At 36.5% G+C, this 22,047-nt stretch overlaps 1 protein-coding gene across 8 annotated transcripts in view; it reads right to left on the bottom strand.

Annotated features, from left to right (window-relative positions):
* Positions 1 to 22,047, bottom strand: part of TRRAP (transformation/transcription domain associated protein) — a 144,885-nt gene that overhangs the window by 79,723 nt on the left and 43,115 nt on the right. For all 8 annotated transcript variants that reach the window (XM_077140608.1, XM_077140607.1, XM_077140613.1 and 5 more), the window contains 9 exons: positions 20,727 to 20,892; positions 16,185 to 16,441; positions 14,160 to 14,360; positions 12,974 to 13,125; positions 10,338 to 10,537; positions 8,817 to 9,034; positions 8,494 to 8,691; positions 3,582 to 3,842; positions 2,917 to 3,078 (listed from right to left, as the gene is read on the bottom strand). In XM_077140608.1, the coding sequence (XP_076996723.1) occupies positions 2,917 to 3,078; positions 3,582 to 3,842; positions 8,494 to 8,691; positions 8,817 to 9,034; positions 10,338 to 10,537; positions 12,974 to 13,125; positions 14,160 to 14,360; positions 16,185 to 16,441; positions 20,727 to 20,892 (1,815 nt within the window). The remainder of the gene's footprint in view (positions 1 to 2,916; positions 3,079 to 3,581; positions 3,843 to 8,493; positions 8,692 to 8,816; positions 9,035 to 10,337; positions 10,538 to 12,973; positions 13,126 to 14,159; positions 14,361 to 16,184; positions 16,442 to 20,726; positions 20,893 to 22,047) is intronic.

Raw genomic sequence — 22,047 nt, 5'->3', positions numbered from 1 at the left:
ACTTATGAACCATGTAATAACATGGATGGACCTAGAGAATATTATGCTGAGTGAATCCAGCCAAAAACTAAAGGACAAATACTGTATGGTCCCACTGATGTGAACGGACATTCGAGAATAAACTTGAAATATGTCATTGGTAACAGAGTTCAGCAGGAGTTAGAAACAGGGTAAGACAATGGGTAATTGAAGCTGAAGGGATACAGACTGTGCAACAGGACTAGATACAAAAACTCAAAAATGGACAGCACAATAATACCTAATTGTAAAGTAATCATGTTAAAACACTGAATGAAGCTGCATCTGAGCTATAGGTTTTTGTTTTGTTTTGTTTTGATTTTACTATTATTACTTTTATTTTTTTCTCTATATTAACATTCTATATCTTTTTCGGTTATGTTGCTAGTTCTTCTAAACCAATGCAAATGTACTAAGAAATGATGATCATGCATCTATGTGATGATGTTAAGAATTAATGATTGCACGTGTAGAATGGTATGATCTCTAAATGTTGGGTTAATTTCTTTTTTTCCGTTAATTAAAAAAAAAAAAAAAAAAAGAGAAGGGATAATTGGAGCTGAAGGGATACAGACTGTACAACGGGACTGGATATAAAAACTCAGAAATGGACAGCACAATACTACCCAATTGTAATGCAATTATGTTAAAACACTGAATGAAGCTGCATGTGAGGTATAGGTTTTTTGTTTTTGTTTTTTTTGTTTTTTTTTCTTTCTATTATTGTTTTAATTCTTATTCTGTTGTCTTTTTATTTCTTTTTCTAAATCGATGCAAATGTACTAAGAAATGATGAATATGCAACTATGTGATGTTATTAAGAATTACTGATTGTACATGTAGATTGGAATGATTTCTAATTGTTTTGTTAATTCTTTTTTTAATTAATAAAAAAATAAAAATAAAAAAAAATAAAAAAAAAAGAATTAATGCTTACAACTTGGCTATATGTCTGTTTATCATGGTCTAATCTCACTCCACAGTGACATTAACAAATGTTTACAGTGATAACTACTTATAAAATATCATGTGCCACTGACCATATACTGGGCCAAGGATTAAGCTCAATCTGCTAAACAAACTACCGGGAAGGACAGTACAGTGACTAGGAACCAGGCTCTAAAGCAACAGTGTTGGTTCAAATCTAACCCTCAGGCCCTCTGCTCTGCAGCTTTAGATTAAGTAACCAACCTAAAGCCTCAGTCTCCTACTCTTCAAAACAAGAATAAACAGCATCTATACTTCACAGAGTACTGTCACAGCTAAAGAGTGGAATGCATGTAAGTAACTAATAAATCAATAAATCGGCCATATGCCAGCCTTATTCGGGGCATCAGCTGATACAAGAGTGAGTAAAGGAGATGCGTAAAAATGTAATTTTCATAAGTTCTTTACCTTTGCCTTGGATCTGCCTACTTGAGGGAAATTATTAGCAAAACCAGTTCGATATTAAATGTTAACACATACAGAGCAAACAATGTTCTCAGTTTCAAACTCAAGTGGTCAAACACGGAAACTTTCCCCCTAACTCATTCAATATTTGTTTATTGAGCATCTCCTTTATATTAAGTATTGTGCTGAATACTGTAGTAAAATGGAAGCAATATAAACATGGAATCTACACACTGGGAGCTTCTAGTTTAGTGGGTGAGAATATCATAGAAATAATAATATTCACAAGTACTTTTGATGCTTTCTAAGTTCCAGTTAATATTCTAAGAATATTACATGAGTAATTCATTCAATCCTCCCAACAAATTTATCAGGTGGGTATTATTTTAATTCCCATTTTCTAGATGACGAAAACGGGCAAAGAGGTTAAGTGACTTGGGCAAGGCCACAGAGCTGCTAAAAAACAGAAATAGGACTCAATTTGGATTGTTTCACTATGGACTCCTGCCTTTAACCTAATACTAAACTGGTAGGATTTAAATCCAGGTTAGCCACTCCTTTTATTTATGGTATTGAATCATGTTGTATAAATGAAGGCACAACATGAATTAATAACATGAAAGTTTTAATCAGACTTGTTCTAAGCCATACAAAGGAAGAGTGCAGGGTATTTCAAGAAGGTATATCACAGGGCCTACCCCACTCACGAAAGGATTCCATGAGGAAGTCATGTTTGAGCTGAGATGGCAGGAGTAAATAGCAGTTAGCTAGGCATAAAAAGTTTTGGGGTAGAAGCAATAATGCCATCCTTGGCAAAAGCCTGTGAGCTCTGAAGTACTGTAAGACCAGTAGGAGCAGAGAGAGGAAAGAAGAGAGGGGTCTGAGATTAAACTACAGAGTAAAGCAGGTGCTTGATTATGCAGGGCCTGGAATGCCAAATTAGCAATTTCAGTCTTTAATCTTAGAGCAAGGAAAGCAACTCAAATGTTTGAGTGTCATGATTAGATTTGCATGTATAAACGATCCCCCTGGACACTACTGCATGGAAAATAGATTGGTTGGAGGGGCAAGAGTGGCCATGGAGAGAAGAGTTTGGAGACTCTTGCAAAAGTTCAAGAAAGAGATGCTGGTCATTTGCTGGGGGCAGTAAAGATGGAGAAATGTGGGTATAATGGACATATTTGGAGGTTAATAAAGAACAGCTAAAACCTGGGGGGAAAAATGTAATTTTTAGGATCCTAACAAGCAAGGTCCTCTGTGGAGGTCTAACACAGTTCTAAGGACTCAGAAAATAGCAGCATTTGCTTGAACACCCCTAGTCATCATGCTTTCCTTCTAGTCAATGCCAGAAGGTGCCATACCCGCTCAGAGTGCTGTGCCACATCAAAGCTGAGGCCCATGCCCATGTCTTCACTGCATCCTGCCTGACTAGTCTTCATATACTCAGGCTACCATACCAGACACGTGCCATCACCATCCACACCCCTCTAGGTCACCACCCCCTACCTCTGTGTAGAAAACCTTATGCTCCACCACATTTAGATCCATTGTGAAGAGCCGGGGCTGTAAGGTGGTACAGAACGTGTTCCCCTCCATCAGGCCGATCTGCGCATTAGCAGGCTGGTGTCTCAGCAGATGTTTCTTGGGTGGGACCATATCCTGGAGGACCTGGGAAAAGCAAGGAGTAAGCATCACTAACAAGCTGCCCCTTGAGAAGCAAACACCCATTGTCATCACCTTTTCCTAAAACAACAGCCAATCTGAAAAACATAGATGAATGAAAAGTACAGATGTCCTTTAATTAGCAAAGGGAAGATAAGCTTCACATGCTAAACTTGGTCATGGAAAGACATTTAGTTCCTAAGGCTCCAGAGTAACTACTCCTTAAAACTAGAAATAGAAACAAAACAAACAAAAACTACCAGATTGTGCTATACAAATCCAGGAAAACAGCCTCCCATTTTCCCGACACCAACAATTACTGATAAAGCCATAAATACAAACACATAGCTATTTGCATATCTAAGGTCAAAAAGAACATTACACAACAGTGCTTGGTCATGTGGACACAAAATTATAAATCAAGTACCATCTACAACTCACATTAAAAAAAAAAAATAGCCGAAAAAGTTGTGTTCAAATGATCCTGGTTCAGGTGACAGAAAGCTCACCTCTTTGTGGGGTTCCATTATCACTGTCACACTTTTTCCAGTGACCTGGGCCAAGACTTGTAGTGAATGCATAGCCTGTTTTCTCACAGTGGAGTTTGGAGAGGTGACTTCTCGAACTAAATCATGGGTCACATGGTGAAAAGACTTTTCTTGAGCTGACAAAATCTCTTCAGCTCTTTCCTCATCTTTTAAAGGTGCGGCACACCTCATCAGGAGCTGCTCCAGGGTTGTCTTCGCCATGGCAACTGCTCCATTGGAAACCTGCGGGTCAGGAGATCTTTACAACTAAATGTGTTTGATACTGTCCCCTGCACGCTGCGTGCTGTCATGGTGGGGGTCCCTGTCCCTCATGCCAGTGGATTTCATAAGACTACGTTGTAACATCTACTTGATGCTTCAGCAGCCAAATCACCTTCTAATATAGAAAATTCTACTTTGCTACTCAGAAAAGAAAATGTAGATCAAGCATGACCCTTACATTTATTTGCTAAATAAATGATAACATTCTATTTGTATGACATCTGCACATGGGTTCATGTGAATGGAACTTTTATAAGAATTTTGTGGCATGTGCACCATTTAACCCTCATGGCAAGACTGAGAAGGTGATTCCCATTAACTGTGTTAAATACACTGGCCTGAGATTTGTCCTTTATCAGTGATGCAAGGTAAACAGGTATTCAGCTATCCAAAGAAAGCCTATGAGGGCTCTGTCTTTTAAGTAGTTACTGAAATGAAAATTTGAGTATCTACGTTATTAAGTATCCAAAAGAGCTTATTTGTAGATCTCACACTGACTATTCTCTAGGAAAATGAGCTTCTTGAAAACAAGACAAGTCCTTGGATTATTTTCAAACAAAAACCAGTTTCATAATAATTCACTTTAGGAAATAAAAATTAAACCAACCCCAACCAGGTCCATTCCAGCCAATCCTAAAGAACACCTAGGGCAATATACAAGATTACACAAGTGTTCCAGGCACTAGAGTAACTTTCCAGAAACCTACAACCTCCAGATGGGTCCCTGGTCCAGATAAGTCCTGAAACCTAGCCCAACCTCTACAGAACATCAGACAGTTCCATCTCCCTACCCCATATTAGTGACAGACCCTTCCAATATCAAAAATTTTAAATTGCCATAGCCCAAACAACCCCAAAGAGAGATATGGAAAGATCAAAGGTGATGGTGGAATTATACATAGAAGATAGGACTTAGCAAATGAATATGAATGCTGAATCATTAAACTGATACCTTTTTTAGTCTCCAGTATTTTAGAGCAGCTAGAAGTAAAAACCTAAAATTGTGAAATTGTAACCCATATCAAAGTCTGAAATAAATTCTACAACTAATTATGGTGCTGTGCTTTGATATTTATAGCTTTTTTGTATATGTTATTGTTCACAAAAAAGAAGGAAAAAAAAGTCAGCTGTAATGATAAAAAAGTATTTAAGCCCTCTAGCCTCCTATATTCTGGAGCAGCTAGAAGGAAAAATATGAGAGGAACATATGGTAAACTCTGGGATCTGTCCTATAACTACTTGTTGAAGATTGCTTTGAAAACTATTGCTTTTTTATTTCTTTGCTTTGTATATATGTTATACTATACAATAAAAAAGTTAAAAAAAAAAAAAAAACACCAAAACAAAAAAAATCCAACAAATAAGGAGAATATTAATTACTTTTTAGGTACACTTACCTCATTGAGAACATTTGAGCCATTAATAGATGACAGCAATATACATAATTTTAAGAGTATTCTGACACAAATGGACATTTGCGTACCAAGGTTTATAGCAGCATTATTTACAATTGTCACAAGATGGAAACAGCCCAAATGCCCATCAAGAGATAAGTGGCTAACCAAGCTGTGGTATATACATACAATGGAATATTATGTAGCTGTAAGACAGAATAAAGTTACAAAGTATGTAACAATATGGATGGACCTTGAAGACATTATGCTGAGTGAGATTAGCCAGAAACGAAATGGCAAATACTATATGGTCTCCCTGATATGAACTGACTGACACTAGTGAATGAAACCTGGAGAATTTCAGTTGGGAACAGAGACCATCAGGAGATAGAAATAGTGTAGATATTGGGTAACTGGAGCTGAAGGGATACAAATTCTCCAACAGGTTTGATTGTAAAAATTCAGAAATGGATAGCACAATACTACCTAACTATAATTACAGTAATGTTGGAACACTGAATGAAGCTGAATGTGAAAATGATAGAGGGAGGAGGCCTGGGGGCACAAATGAAATCAGTAAGAAAGAAAGATGATAAAGACTGAGATGGTATAATCTAGGAATGCCTAGAGTATACGATGATAGTGACTAAATGTTCAAATTTAAATGTTTCTGCATGAGGAAGAACAAAGGAATGTCAACACTGCAGGGTGCTGAAAATAGATGGTAATTCATATTTTAAAACTTTAACTTATGTGACTGTAAAACAAAAATTTTTATTTGGTACAAAATTTATATTTTGATTAGTGCCATTTCCTAATATAACTAATGTAGACAGCTTAATTGAACACCATAAGTTCATGGAACCTTGCGTAGGGCATGAGATTTTGTAGGTTGGCCCAGAGTGATGCCCTGATAAATCCCAGAGTGATTTGAACAGTGAATAAAAAAGTATTTGTAAAGTCCCCTTGGAGAAATGGCGAGAAAGGGTGAAAATTCAACTTCCCCAACAGGAGAATTCTTGATATTCTCACAAGCAGTGGAGACAACCAAAGCAATAGGCTGAGCCCCCAATCTTGGGTTTGTTCATATGAAACTTATCCCCACAAAGGATAGACTATCCTACTTAAAATTAGGCCTAAGAGCCATCCCTAGAGAACCTCTTTTGTTGCTCAGATGTGGCCTCTCTCTCCAACCAACATGACAAACAAACTCACTGCCCTCCCCATGTCTACATGGGACATGACTCCGAGGGGTATGGACCTTCCTGGCAATGTGGGACAGTTATCCTAGAATGAGCTGGGACTCAGCATCAAGGGATTGAGAAAATCTTCTCAACTGAAAGGAAAAAGAGAAATGAGACAAAATAAAGTATCAATAGCTGAGAGATTCCAAAGTCAAGAGGTTAGCCTGGAGGTTATTCTTACGCATTATATAGATATCACCTTTTTAGTTAAGGTGTAATGGAGAGACTGGAGGGAAGTGCCTGAAAATGTAGAGCTGTGTTCCAGTAGCCATGATTCTTAAAGATGATTGTATAATGATATAGCTTTCGCAATGTGACTATGTGACTGTGAAAACCTTGTGTCTGATACTCCTTTTATTTACCTTATCAACAGATGAGTAAAACATACGGATTAAAAATAAATAAATACTTGGAGGAACAAATGTTGAAATAAATTTAGTACATTGAAATGCTAGTGCTCAATAAAAGGGAGGGGTAAGGGGTATGGTATGTATGAATTTTTTTCTGTTTCCTTTTTATTTCTTTTTCTGAATTGATGCAAATGTTCTAAGAAATGATCATGATGAATATACAATTATGTGATGATATTACGAGTTATTGATTATATATCAAGAATGGAATGATCATACAATAAGAATGTTTGTGTCTGTATGTTGTTATGTTTAATAAATAAATAAATAATAATATAAAAAAACAATACCAAAAATAATCCAATAAATAAAGAGAATATTAATTACTTTTTAGATACATTTGCCTCAATAAGAACATTTGAACCATTAGTAGATGATAGCAGTATACATAATTTTTAAGATAATATTCTGAATTTAAAAGATCACTGAAGTAGCAATACAGAGTTCTAAAACAAAACTATCTTAGGCAATTAACTGAAAACAGTATGTCCATTTTGTTTAAATAACAGGAAAGATAAATTTGTAATTTATGAATTATCATTTTATTTATACTCGAATTTCTAAAATAAGTTTATGTATAGACTAAATGTTTCCAAGTATAAAAATAAGGGCAGAATTTACTTTAAAAATTTAAATGGTTTTATCTGTTAAATGATTATTTATGGCCTATAACTAAGTACTATCTGTTAAATTAAAAAACAATTACTTCTGCTATTCTACTTTATGAACAAGGGTAAAGAAAGATTATTTCCTACCTTTGCTTGTTTTTCTTCCCAACTAGTACTAATGGCATTAAGCAATAAAGACTGATTAAGGTCATATGCAAGCTAGAGGATTTTTTTTTTGATTACCCAAAGAGATTTCTTTCCATTTTTGCATTTAGTAGAATAAACAATAATTTTATTTTTTTTTCATTTGAGCATGGAGCAGGATATCTGGTCTGTTGGTCAGAATGTGTTCATATATAACCATTCTGTCTCCAATTGATCTTATAATAGCTGTTTTCCAATTTACTCTTGGAGTATGGTTTATGATAAACATTTATTAATCATGTGAAATAGCTATAATCTTTAACCTATATCAGCAAATACCTATTGAATATCATTATGTGCTAAATGCTTTTTCAATGTTATTATTTTCCCTGATAGACATAAAAATCCAGGTGATTTAATCCATATCAATATATTATAAGGTAGTGGTAGTGTCCTAACTTCTTTATTTAGAGTGAGGAAAACTGTAACTATAGAGATGAAAAACAAGTTAGTAAAACCATGAAAAGTGATCATGAAAATTGTATTCACCATTCACATAAATTTAGACAACAAAATATTTTCTAATAATGCCTTTGGGAATCTCTACCAATTTGTTTGTTTCAGCCTTTTCCTGGTATCTAACAAAAATATGGCTCTTCAAAAAAAAAATTAAACCAAGAAGGCAGCTGCTAGCAGGAATTAACCTGTTCATTTCTTTGAGTAAGCTGGACTTTACTAAGAAAATACTCTAAAATGCTAAACTGTTAAGTCCTGACATGGTACACTAAAATGAAATCTGCCCCATCACCTACCTCTCCAGTTAAGTCCATCATGACAAAGAGAAGTGCTTTGAGAAACGTCTGCTGGTTCTGGAGAACCCAAGTGAGAGGGAGTCGTTCCATGAGAAACTTAATGGACACCACACCCCCCAGCTTGGCATACCAGGCCTGTTCATAACAACACGCACACAAGCGTTCCACAATGTAAGAAAAGAGGGGCAGCTGGCAAGCCTAGGAGAGAAAAACAAACAAACCGTGAGGTGTTACTGGAATTCCTAAACCATCAATCTCTAGAATGACTACTGCCAGATACAGACACTCCAGAAACAAGAGGACACGCCTTAGTCCTTCCGTACCCTCTCCTTTGAGCCCAGGATGATACTTGCAACATCAAATATCACGGCCAGGGCCACTTCCCCAATTTTGCACAGTTCCTTTTCTTCATATGCCATACAAATAGCTATTGCATCAATAAGGACCAAGGGATCCATTCCTTTAGAGCCATTTTCTTCACTGTGAAACATGGCAGTGCTGGGCTGGCTTCCCACCTGATAGCAAGGTAGCAAGAAAGGACCTGTAAGGAGACACAGAGAGGATGTGAGAAAGTAGATTTTTATTTACATGAATACACTTGTCCTTTAAACTGCTTTGATGTTAGGAATTCAATATAAGCCAGCATTGATATTTTAAACCAACTTCTGATAAACTGCAACAGTTTGTAAATTAGAGGTCTGATTTACATTAAGGTCATTTTTATGTTTTTCATTATATGCTGTATTATTTTCAAGTTTTTTCAATCACAACTCAAAAATGCTGTAGTTTAAATAACCACAAAAGATACAGTTTTTAAAAAATCATTACACAGGCCAAGGGGTTGCAGCAGAGGAACAACTAAGGGTTATGCCCTGAATACGCATGACATAAAAGTAAACAGCAAAAAGTAGCAGCAAAAAGCAATATCCAGATATCATACACACTCAGAAACAATCTGCCACCAATTATTAACTAATGCCTCCTAAGAATTTAGCACTTGGCAAGACAGAAGATAAGATGATGTTAATACAGAGGAAACACTGAGAAATGTAAAAAAGTTAAATTGCATAGTACTGACTGCTCAGGTCAAGAGTTAAAAGGGGGTAGTTCTGTGTGTTCTGCTTGATGAGGACACAACCTAGAGGGCGTCCAGTGTGAAATGGAGACCACTGCTGGTCTGCAGACTACTCAGTACTAGTCTGGAAGGAGGTGCAAAATTTGAGAATAAACACTTAGAAACTCATGTAGCAATTAACAGACATTTTTATTGTCTTTTATTAAAGTATCAGTCTACAAGGGATTGGAAATAAAAACCGGCCCTTCACCACAGGGTGTGAGAACCACTGAGGCAGAGGTGAGGGATCATTCCAGTAAATGGCACAGTGGAAATGGCACAGATGACCGACTGAGCAGAAAACAAGACCTGCACTGGGAGATTAGGAGGGGCTGGCTGTTAGCCGAGTGAGGGTGATGGAGCAGAGGGGAAGGCTAAACCTTGGAAAACAACACTGAAGAGAAAGGTCAGCAGTGAGCATGACCACAAACTGCTATTTTTCATGTAGCATGTCCAAAAATATTCAGCCCTGATTTCTCAAGAAAAACAAAGGGCCAAAAGATTGAATAGACTGCATTTTATGAACAAAACCCAGTAACAATTTTCAAATTGATATACATTCTCTATTGAAATACCAATTACCCTCATCAATGTATTAACTGGCAAAAGAAAATAAAAGCAAAAATTTTATCAGCAAAACTTGGCGTCTTTGAAATAGCACTAGTTTCTGAACTAGGTCAGAAGAACTCAAAAAACCACTTCCTCTGCCTCAACAGGTGCCCACACTCACCACACTGCTGGGCCACTGCCACCATTGTATAGTGTCGAATCAAGCTAGCCACAAATGGCAGGGCACTGGGCCGGAGATCTTTAATGACAGCGGACATGAATGCACCTGTCAGAGCCTGCTCAAATGTTTTACGTGCTGGAGTGTCTTGTGCTTTGTATCGATGTGATATAATGACACTAGGTATAGTCTTTTCCGTAAAGCTGAAAGACAAAATTAAATCTATCATCATAACCCTGAACCAGACTTTTTTTTAAAATAGTAAACCTGCCCATGACAAATTCTGGGATCTGTTCTGTAACTATTTGTTGAAGAGTGCTTTGAAAACTATTGCTTTTTAATTTCTTTGCTTTGTATATATGTTATATTTTACAATAAAAAAGTAAAAATAAATAAATGGAACAAGATTTCTATTTTAAAATGCTATATAATTTTAAATATAATCTTTTCTAATGTATACTATGAATTTGCATGTGTGCTTATGTATGTGAATACACAAGTATGCACATGTCTATGACATAAAAAACAGCATTTTAAAAAGACAGATCATAATCGATAATGTGATTGTCATAACAAGCAAATGCAAGGTAAACATTAAATTAAAAATACCCCTGAATTACTTTGCTACCTACTTGATTAATTAATTTGCACAGATGGTTCCACAAAAGTGTTCACTCTTTTACATACTATAGTATGTATTTAAGAACGACCCGCATATTTTTCTGCATGATTTCCACATTTGCATCTTACAATGCATAAAACAATAGCTGGTGAGAAATTTAACAAAACGAAATTTTATTACTTCAAAAACTGAAGTTTTATTTTATCACAAAACTATGTAATGCCACAACAAAATACTTACACACACAAAATGTGTTGTCTCTTAAGTGTCTCATGTTTAACCACATGTACACAAAAGGATGCTTTCATAAGACAACAGTCAATAAAATACTAATTCATTTATTCACCAAAAAAAAAAAAGTAAATCTGCCTACTTCCCTCTTTTTCAGATAGGCCTGAATCAGTTTGAGAAGTACAAGCAATGAATCAGAGGTAAATAACAAAATGGTGCCACATTCAGTATTTTCATAACTATTTTCTAAGAAATGTTTGAATCTCATCTTTTATAATCAAGCCAAATCCTAAGATAAACTCAAATCACCCTTCATAACTTCCTTCAATAAAGATCTGCTGACAGAAGATTTATTTTTTTGTGTAATTGAAAGCATCAATATTTCATCTTGACTCCTGAGTCTTGTTTGCATTAGATATGTGATTCTAGGTTGGTAGTTACTTTCTTTCACAGCTACTACTAGTCTAGTCTATTGATCATTTGAAGTAATCTATTTTTTTTCTCTCTCATCTTTTAAGATTTTCTCTTGGTTTATCATTTCTAGCCATTTCATTATGATGCATCTTTGCACAGATTTTTTATTTATCTTGCTTCAGAGTCACTAAACATCTTGAATATATGTATTGCTAGTTTTGTTTGTTTGTTTAATTTTCAGGGTGGGTCATGGTGGCTCAGCAGGCAGACTTCTTGCCTGCCATGCCGGAGACCCAGGTTCGATTCCTGATGCCTGCCCATGTAACTAATAATAATTAATAATAATAATTTCATCATTTCTGAGAAATTCTCAGTGATTATGTCAAGCACTATCTTATTTCCTTCACTCTCCCCTCTCCTTGTGGGACTTCAAGCAAATGTAAACCTGTTTCATTCTATTCTTCAACTCTTAACCTCTTTACTCAATTTTGTACCTTATTCTCTTTCTGCATACATTCTGGATAATTTCTTTCATCTCATTTCCTATCTAAAGGTTCTCTTTGGGTTTTAAAAACATCTGCGTAGGCAGGTTTTATAGGTTTCTATTTCTTGCAAGTATGTTCAAGCTTGTCTTTTATTCTTTTCAAACATAGTGAACATAGTAAGAACTGGTTCTGATGATCTTAATATCTGAAGTCTGCACAAACCGGTTTTTGCTTTTTGCTGATTCTGGTTGGCTCTTACTCATGTAGCTTTATGTTTTTAGGCACGAGGTTATCTTTGACTGTTCTCTCTTTAATGTCCTCTTAGCAAATGAGCACCTATCATATACTCAGTGTTATTTCTGATATTGTGAGAAAAGTGAAAAATATATAGGAAAAATATCTTCCCCAAACTTATACCTCAGAAAGGTGATATACAGAGCTATCTCAAAAGACAAAGATCAGTCTTGGGTGGTAAGAGCAAAATGCAAATAATGCATGATAAATATATGGTGAAAGAAAAGGTCATTATGGGTTGAAAAAGCAAAAAGATCCACTGAACATCAATTATGTGCCATGTGCTGTGGAAATAATGGTGAACAAAAGGAGGGAAGAGCTGGGACCCTTGACTTCTTAAAACTTACAATCTAACAGAAGAGGCAATCAAACACATACTAAAGGCAGACTACAACCCAGAGAAATTCTAATTCTCAAGCACCTTCTTCTCCTTTCCATTTTCTACTAAAGCCAAGAGAAGCATTACTAGGCAAATAGCAGGCCACCTTCCCAACTTGAAGGGCCATGCTAACACTAAAAACCCTGGGAGGTCCTCTCCCTGTCCCCAATCCAGAAGTAAGCTGCACACAATCACCAAGATGACTGGAACATACTTAGGGTGTGCGAGGAGCTGGTAGAGCGCGTGCTTATTATCCTCTAGACTCATCATCGCCACCAGGAAGCACTTGATCACCTCCCATGCCTGCCTTCGGTAGTAGGGCTCAGTGTTGGCACTTTTCAGGCAGTCCAGAGCAGTTTCAATGGCCTACATAACAGAAAGTAAATGAACACAAAAACTAATTTCTACTGAAATGACATAATTTTGAAGAGCTTTCACGGGAAACATCTGCAGTATCCAAAAGCATCCTCCTGCATATGTTCTCTTGAAGAGAACACAGTGGGCCCAGACAGCCTAACAGATACTGTCATCTGTAGAAATATTGCAAAATAAGGAACTGCATGGTTCAAATTAAAATGTAACATGAAGTTTAATAATTTTGTGCTTAAATAGCCAATGGGAGATCACAAAATTAAGTGAACTCAGAAGGCCTCTTGTGGCAGAGGAATATAAAATTTGTTTTCTCCTAGGAGGGCACGGGATAACTTTTTCATCTGCTGGGCTGAACGAGACTATGTCACCTATACACACACTTACCAGGGTCCTAATGAGAATAATAATGAACTCACTGCAGACCACAGACTTTTCTATGTCTAAGTTCAAAAATAAAAGACAAATTTCCTAAACATTTACTAAATTCCCTCTTTAAAATAGAAAAAGGTTCACATCAGTTCTTAAGAAGTGCACACACATTTTATCACCCAGAAAATAATCTGAAGCCTTTAGCAGCCAAGATATTAACCTTAAAGATGGCCCTGTCCTCCAGGCCCAGCAGGAGAAAGACACAATACACAGTTACAGAGCACAGCCGTGGCTCATGGCTGTAAACCCCAGTGTGAATGCTTTAGTTCTTCCAGGGCACTGTGGATCTGTCCTTTCTCCAACCGCCTCTGATAAGATTAATCAATTATATGGCAACAATTTTTAGAAAATTATTTTTAAAGATTCAATGTAATCTCTGAACCATTTATTTGCCAAAAAGAATAAAGGATTAAACAGTATACCAAACTCAGAATTGTTTTAATGGAAATTCACTGGCACTTGGTTCAACCATGCTGACCAATCCAACCCCCAGAAAAGTATATATATAGCTCTATGTATACATTCTCAAATAAAAATTAACTTTAAAAAAATGAAGCTTATAGTATCTTTAAGAAAATCCCAAAGATTTACAAATTTACCTTTTCCATTGGGAGCTGAAGAGATGCTTTACAATCTGAAAACTCAACGGTAATACTGGGTCCTTGAACTTCAGTCACAACATAGTGCAATTTCTGGGATTCCTTTAACATCTTCCTGTTACTGCCACCAAATTTACCCAGTACGCGATAGGCCACATGAGAAATGCTATCAGCAGGATTGCGTAAAGTGCGCCATAAAGCCTAAAAATCAACAACATCCTTTCATTAAAGTGCTTTTTAAATAGGTAATATGTTCACATGATTCACAAATCAAAATTCAAAAGTTCTAAAAGACTATTTGGCAAAAATTCTTCCTCCCACCTTTATCTTTCAAACACAGAGCTTTCTCCTTAAGGGAAGCCAATGTTACTAGTGTCTTATCGTTCCAGAGAAATTTTATATTTGTATATTGCTGCTTCCCTTCCTCTAATGTAATGACCTGTCACTATTTCCAACAGATATTGTATTTTTTACAACTGTACAGCACTGCACTGTATGGATACACGCATGTTTAACCAGTCCTCAAGTAATGGACATTTAGGTTATTTCTGATCTTTTGCTTTCATAATCAGTGCTTCAGTGGTTTTATACATCTATCATGTCAAGGTGTGGAAGTATAAGTTGGATGATGAATTTCTAGAGTAAGAAATGGACAGATTTTAAACTGAAAAGCTGTTGCCAAATCACCCACCAGAGAAGTTACATGCTACCAGGAATTGGAGGCAATCCAAACCTAAACTCTGGTTATCTAGGGAACTTGAAAATATTTTATATCTCCCCTACTGTGTGAGAACAATCTTGCACATGGTATATTATTGCTGTACTTGATACTTTAAATACATATAATAAAATAATAAAACTTCTAGAGCAATCATTATAAGAGTAGAACCAGAGTATAAACCTCAAACCAGTACAGACTACAGAGGAAAAAAGAGAACTGAATCAATCCAAAAAAAATGCGAAGTGCAAAGAGAAAAATGAAAAAGAACAAATTTACTTGCCAAATAACATTTTTTAAAGAGAATATTCAACATGGAGGGGATATTTACAAGACAGAATTGGCAAGGGTATGGTATCCAGAATATATTAAGACCTTTCTATAAATCAGTAATAAAAAAAAAAGGTATAACCAAATAAATTTGACCAGGTACATCACAAAAGAACATGAATGGCACATAAACCTAAGAAAAGGTACTTTTTTTTTTATTATATTGATCAAAAAATGCAAATTAAGACCAATCACCCAGAGTGGCCCAAAATTAAGAATATCAAGTTCGTTTGTTTTTTTTACTTGTCTATCTATTCCAGAGCCTCTGTCCTTTAGGAGTTACTGAGCCTCCATTATATAAAGTCAGTATTTTAACCCATTTGGGGTAAAATATCCTAGACGAAAGGGGCAGATGATTAAATACAGGCAACCTAAACATCTAACAAGTACAACCATATTGCACATCTATATTAGCAAAATATGAAGGAAAAAAACTAAGATATTTGACATATGAACTTCAATGAACAGAAACTATAAATGTCTACAAAACAATCTCCTTTATTATCCACTCTTCTTTCCTTCGAATGGGGCAGACTCCTATATGTTCCCTTAAGAGCCTGCACCCCTTTACTAGGTAACTGAAGATCGTTTGTGGATAAAGAAAGGATCTTAGATGTCTAAAGTCACCTAAAGCAACAATAGTCATTCAGTAACCAAGACACCTGCCTTCATTAGGCAATAAAAAACTTATTGCAAAAACCCTCTGAAAAAGAGGGCAATACTGCAAAACGAATACCCACTCAATACCTATAGCATTTCTTAATATCTTTTCATAAGCCAGAAGAGTCACAAAGTTAAATCAAAAGTTAATCACTGCAGTTAACCACTGCATTTTGAAGACAGCCCACCATTGGGCAGAGAGCGCAATATGATAGTCCATCACTCTGGGGAGAAAAGCTAACTTAAAATCCTCAGGAAAAACAAGATGGACCAGCATGTGACATCCTTTCTGGGGACTAAAATGAATTCTGACTGACCTGCATGAGCTCTGCGCGTACCGGCTGGATGTGATCGTAGAGGAAATCAGGCTGCAGGTTGTCCACACACAACTCCAGAGTCCTCAGGCCTTGGCTAACCAATGTCTGGGAACCATTGAGCGCAGACACCAAGGGATCCATCAACATGGGCAGATATGGCAAGAGAGAGCTCAGGCGCACAGGCACTGTGAGACACAGCTCCACAAAGAGGTCCTTCATGTGCTGCTTATGCAGGCCACTCTGCAACATGTTTAGTCCTGAAAACAAGGTTTGAGACTGTTAGAGAGAGGGAAGTGACTACCCAGACACAGGCCAAAGCTACTGTACAAAATAACTGATGTAATTCTCAGCCCTTTTTAGCCACAGACATCGAATGGGATTAGGGAAGACTTTTTAATACTCTTCTATTACACTACATTAGCTTAATCTATTTTTTAACTGTAGTTATGGTCTATTTGCCACATTCATGTGACAACAACAGGGTGCCAGCTGCCAAATAATTATTACAAATTAAAACAAAAATTATGGTAATAATAACATTATGCCCATATAGTGTAACTATTATAAACTATTAATTTTTTATTTTAATCGTGTTATCCCACAATTAGGCCAATCTAAAGATACAGACTTCAACATGATTTGGTCATCTCAAGCTTGAGGTTTAAAACCTTACATCTTTTTTTTTTTAATTTTTATTCATAAAAAAGGTACAAGCACATACATTCTTAACATATAAACATTCCATACACGGTATATAATCAATGGCTTAATGTCATCACCATGATCATTTTTTCAAACATTTGCACCACTCCAGGAAAAAAGAAAAAACTCATACCTCTTACCCCTCCCTCTACCCAATATATATTTTTCTTGAAGATGTTTCTTGAAGATGATTGTATAATGATATAACTTTCATAATGTGACTGTGTGATTGTGAAAATCTTGTGTCTAATGCTCCTATCTACGGTACAGACAGATGAGTAAAACATACGGATTAAAACTAAATAAATAATAGGGGGAACAAATGTTAAAATTAAAACTTTACATCATTATTTCAGGCTTTTGGTAGATGATATTTGAAGTCCACATTCTAAAGCAAGCAGTTTTTTTAAGTCCCCTTTTATATTATAAAAGGAGAGGAGCCACCCTTCTCATGAAGTCTATTTGCCCACCCTCCATGAGGATAATCAACTATCTACTAAGATCCTTCCTACCTCAGACATCAGATAAGGTATCTTCCCAAAGAAAGCTCGTAAACTAGCCAGTCAGATAAAGGTGAAACAGGACCCAGAGCAAATTGCATCCTATGCAGCACAGGCAGTAAAGTATGAAGAGAACTCAGGGAAAACAGTCATCTTTTCGTGCGTCACAAAACAGCTGAGCCAGATTCAGAACCCAAAGGATCAGAGAGGGCAAAGGGCTAAGTTCCCAGAAAGGCATGAACCTAAATAAAACAAGGTGGGGAGAAACAAGCTTGCGGAAGCCTAGAGAGTGCAGTAGGAGGTAATCAGGCTGACGGGCACAGTGGGATTATGCTGGGGAATGACTGGAGATGGAGCTTGATATGGGCATCCTTAAACAGCTTCCACATTACACTCATTTTACATTCAACATTGTCAAGTATTTCCCACTTACTTCCTGAGTACACTATGTTACAAATGGATATCTTAGGGAATTAGCAAAGAAAATAATGGCGATGATTCAATTCCTTGCCAAGAGAGCTCACTCTTACAAAAAAAAAAAAAAACAAACCCAACAAACCTAGGATAGTGTTCCCAATCAGTTCACACCCGTAACATTCAGCAGATTTAAGATGAATTTCCAGCATGAGTTCTGCTGAACAACTCCCCAGGGAAACTCGTAAAAATTATTTAAAAACAAATATGTAAAGCCTCTGGAAATGGTCCTAAGGGCAAACAGCAGATGAAGCAACTTCTACTAAACAAAACTTATGATTATTTGATTAAGTAAGGCAAGGCAGAGACTCCACTCTGGACTGCAGCAGACACCGGGCTTCCTCTACTGCCCCCTCACCCCTCACCTTCATATTCCCAGCTCCCAGAGACCTTTCCTCCCAGGAGGAGCAGGATGGCAGCATTTCTCATCCTGCCCCAAGCTTCTTGTTGCTAAGTCCAGTGAGTGTGGTCAAGAAATGGGGACTCCCAGGGGTACAAAGGTAGTTCAGTGGCAACATTGTCACTTGCCATGCAGGAGACCTGGGTTTAATTTCCAGCTCATGCACTTCCTAATCAAACAAAAAAACTAAACAAACAAAAGTTCAGCAAATGGTGCTATAATTAAGGGGATACTCATATGGAAAAAGAATGAAGTGTGACCCCCACCATACAGCATGCAAAAAAAGGAAATGGGGACTCCCCTTTTCTGTCCAAACCCTGGGAGTAGAGGGGAAGCTCTATTTTGGGGGTGGTGTGCTGAGATACCTCTTCTACTGAGGCAAGCAAAAAAAGACCTCAGGCTGTGGGGCTGCCCTCCACTGAGCACTCAGCTCCTAGAATGGAAGTGTCACAGAGGATTTGCCCTTTGGGTTCCAAACCCAGCTCCAGAACCCTGGCTCAGAGATTTCATCTGGGAAAAAAGCCATAAAATAGATAGCTCCTCATCTTTTCTCAAGTGAAATGACTATAACAAATAACAACACAGTAGAGGTTGTGCAGAGGGGAATTAGGAGGAGATTTCTGGATCTAATGAAGAGACGAAGAGATACTCTGGAGTGCAGGTCAGCTGGGTGGCAGAAAAGAATCAAGGAATAAGACAACTGGGAGGAGCCTTCCTGGCCTCAGAACAAGTATCAAAACACCTTGGAAACTATTCAAAAGGGGCCACAATTGTATTATATTACTTTTATAGAGGCATTTATGCCATCAGGCATTGTTGTAAACAACAGAGGGATCAGTGAGCAATTAAAGGAGTTTAACAGCTGAATGTAGTCAGAGAAAAAGTAGAAGACAGCCCTACCAGTACCACCTTCATCCCAGGACGACTGTGGGCACACCCAAAGCTACACTAGTCTTGGGAGCAATACTGTGGGGACAGAAACAGACTTCACTGAAATAATCCATCCAGTTACTAAAAAAATAAGCACATAACAAGTCTCAAGGAGCGGACCAGTATCCAGAGTAACTATAATATATTATGTAATAATAACTGTCTAGATCCAGTTCAAGAAAAGATTAGGAAGCATGTAAAGAACCAGTTAAGTATGGCCCATATACTGGAAAAAAGGAGACAATAGAAACTGTCTGTAAGAGCAACGAGATGCCAGATTTAACAGAAAGATTTCATAGCAACCATTATAAGCACGCTCACAAAAGCAAGGAAAAGTTGACTAAAGTACATATAATAATGTTATAATAAATAGAGAATATAAAAAAGAATTTTTTTATTTTAAATAATTTTAAATAAATTGAAACCCTGGATTTGACAGTGCAGTAATGGAAATAAAGAAATTCACAAACAGGACTCAACAGCAGATATGAACTGGCAGAAAAAAGAGTAAGAGAATCTGAAGGCAGATCAATAAATTATGCAACTTGAACAACACTGAGAAAAAAGAATGAAGAAAAATGAACAGAGTCTAAGAAAAGGGTGGGACACCCTTAAATGCACACGTAATGGGAATCTCAGAAGGGAGAGAGGAGAATGAAATTTTTGAAGAAATAAAGGTTAAAAACACACAAAACTTACTGAAAAACAATAACCTACATATCCAGGAAGCTGAATGAACTCTAAATAGAATAAACACAAAGAGACCCAGAAACAGAGTAAAAATCATAGTGAAAATGACGAAAATCAAAAACAAGGAAAAAAATCTTGAAAGCAGCAGAAGAAAAAAAATGCTTCCTTCACAAGGGAACCCCAGTAAGATTAACAGCTGACTACTTGGCAGAAACAACGGAGGGCAGGAGACAGTGGGACAACATATTAGAAGTGCTTGAAGAAAAAATCTGTAAATTAATAATTCTATATTAAGCAAAGCTATTATTCAAAAATAAAGGTGAAATAAAGACATTCCCAGACAAATAAGATCCAAGACCGCCTTTAACTGTATATCTTGAAAGCATTTCTGATTACATAGGATTAGAAGATTCTAGTTACTCAAATTAGAAACTAAATGAAAATAGAAATTAAGTATAAATAAGCTTTATAATTTGTTTTTTTCCCTTCCTGTTCTGATTCTCTTTCAGTCTAGGAATATCTGATCTTACTAAACTAAAACCACTTTCTTTCTAGAACTGTTTATCAATCACCACAAAATGCAATCAAATCCTAAATCAAGGTAATTAAAATCTTTTAACTCCCATTCAACTATGACTAGGGAGGGAAGAATCCATTCCTGAACATGATTTGCTTCAGAGTTCACTGCCTTTAAAGACAGAGGAGGTGGTATGCACACATGTCCCTTCCCTTACCATGACCTTCACTAGTACAGAGAAGAGACCCCAGCAATAGGGCAGGCACTGACTCAAACCAAACACACACACATACACCAAACTAAAAGGCAACCAAAATCACTGCTCTGACCTTGCAGTAGGTTTGGTAAGAGAGGTAAAAATTCCTGATACAGGAGATCGTGGCTACCTCCACCAATAGAGCGGAACAATGCCCGAAGCAGCAGGAAATAGTTATAGGGCTCCTTGGCAGTCTGTGCGAGCTCCATCGAGCTATTCACAATCTTGTGCAGGTGAGGCTGTAGGATGGAGAAAAGGCAGATTAACAGGCTTTAAACAAAGAGGTCGATATCGCAAGACTTCCACTCAAAGGTTCAATGTAATTCAGAAGGAATGAAAAGCAATTCTGACAAATTTATTTGAAATAAAGAACTTTCTAACCTTTACTGGACCCCAATTAATGTCTCTTAGAATATATGCTGGTTTCCAACAGCTCCATTGTAAAAGAAACATTTACCAGGTTCTTCTTCTATGTAGTTAACATAATGCTATAAAGATGACACTTTGCCACAGGAACTATGTTCTGGCAGCATGCAGTTTTTGTGAATAAGGTCGCTCCTTTACAAGATTACATAAAAGATGAAAGTCACCTGACCTTCTCCCTATAGCAATTTAAACGCAAACAGTACTGAAGGAACAGAAGCTTCACTACCAATCATGTATGATACATGCAAAATTTGAAAGCACCTCAAAAGACATTTGAGATTACAGGGTTTTGGAAGACTTAATTGGAAATGTCTGTATAAGCATCTCTTTAATTAAAAAAAAAAGTTAGCTTATAGTAACTTTAATCAGTTTTAAAATGATTTGCATGTCAAATCCTAGTTCGGACACCTCACAGGCTAAGTTTAATGTGAAATTTCTTTGCCTGTATATTTAAAACGAATTGTAAACTGTTGGTATAGTTATTAATACAGTTCCAAACTTGTAAATGTAGGTGGCATGGTACATTTATTTTACACAATATATCAATTAAATATATTATTCTCTTGAAAAAAAGCTGTGAAACTTGTTTCTTGAGTACTTAGACAATATTCCAATATCCTACTAATATTTGCTCTAATAGTTTTTACTCTATTTTGGTCCACATAGTAATATCTAATAGTAAAAACTGAATTATTTGAAGATACTCAATTATATGGACACAGAGTGACACAGATTTACAATTAAGTATTTTATTATAAAAATAAGTCAAGCATTTTCCTTTCATATTAAGACAAAGTTAGGTTAAGGTTGGTGATAGTTAATTACTAAATAACTGAAAAAAAATGAGGAAACCATCACATACACGCACAAATCACTGAAGCTCCTTTTCAACACCTGTACGTTGACTCCATAAAGAAAAAAACGTATTTACTTCCTCCACACTTCCCCTATGGGAAAATATCTCCCTT

The sequence above is a fragment of the Tamandua tetradactyla genome, chromosome 23, assembly GCF_023851605.1.
Source record: "Tamandua tetradactyla isolate mTamTet1 chromosome 23, mTamTet1.pri, whole genome shotgun sequence".
Lineage (NCBI taxonomy): Eukaryota > Metazoa > Chordata > Mammalia > Pilosa > Myrmecophagidae > Tamandua > Tamandua tetradactyla.
This window is presented reverse-complemented; position numbering and strand designations above follow the sequence as displayed.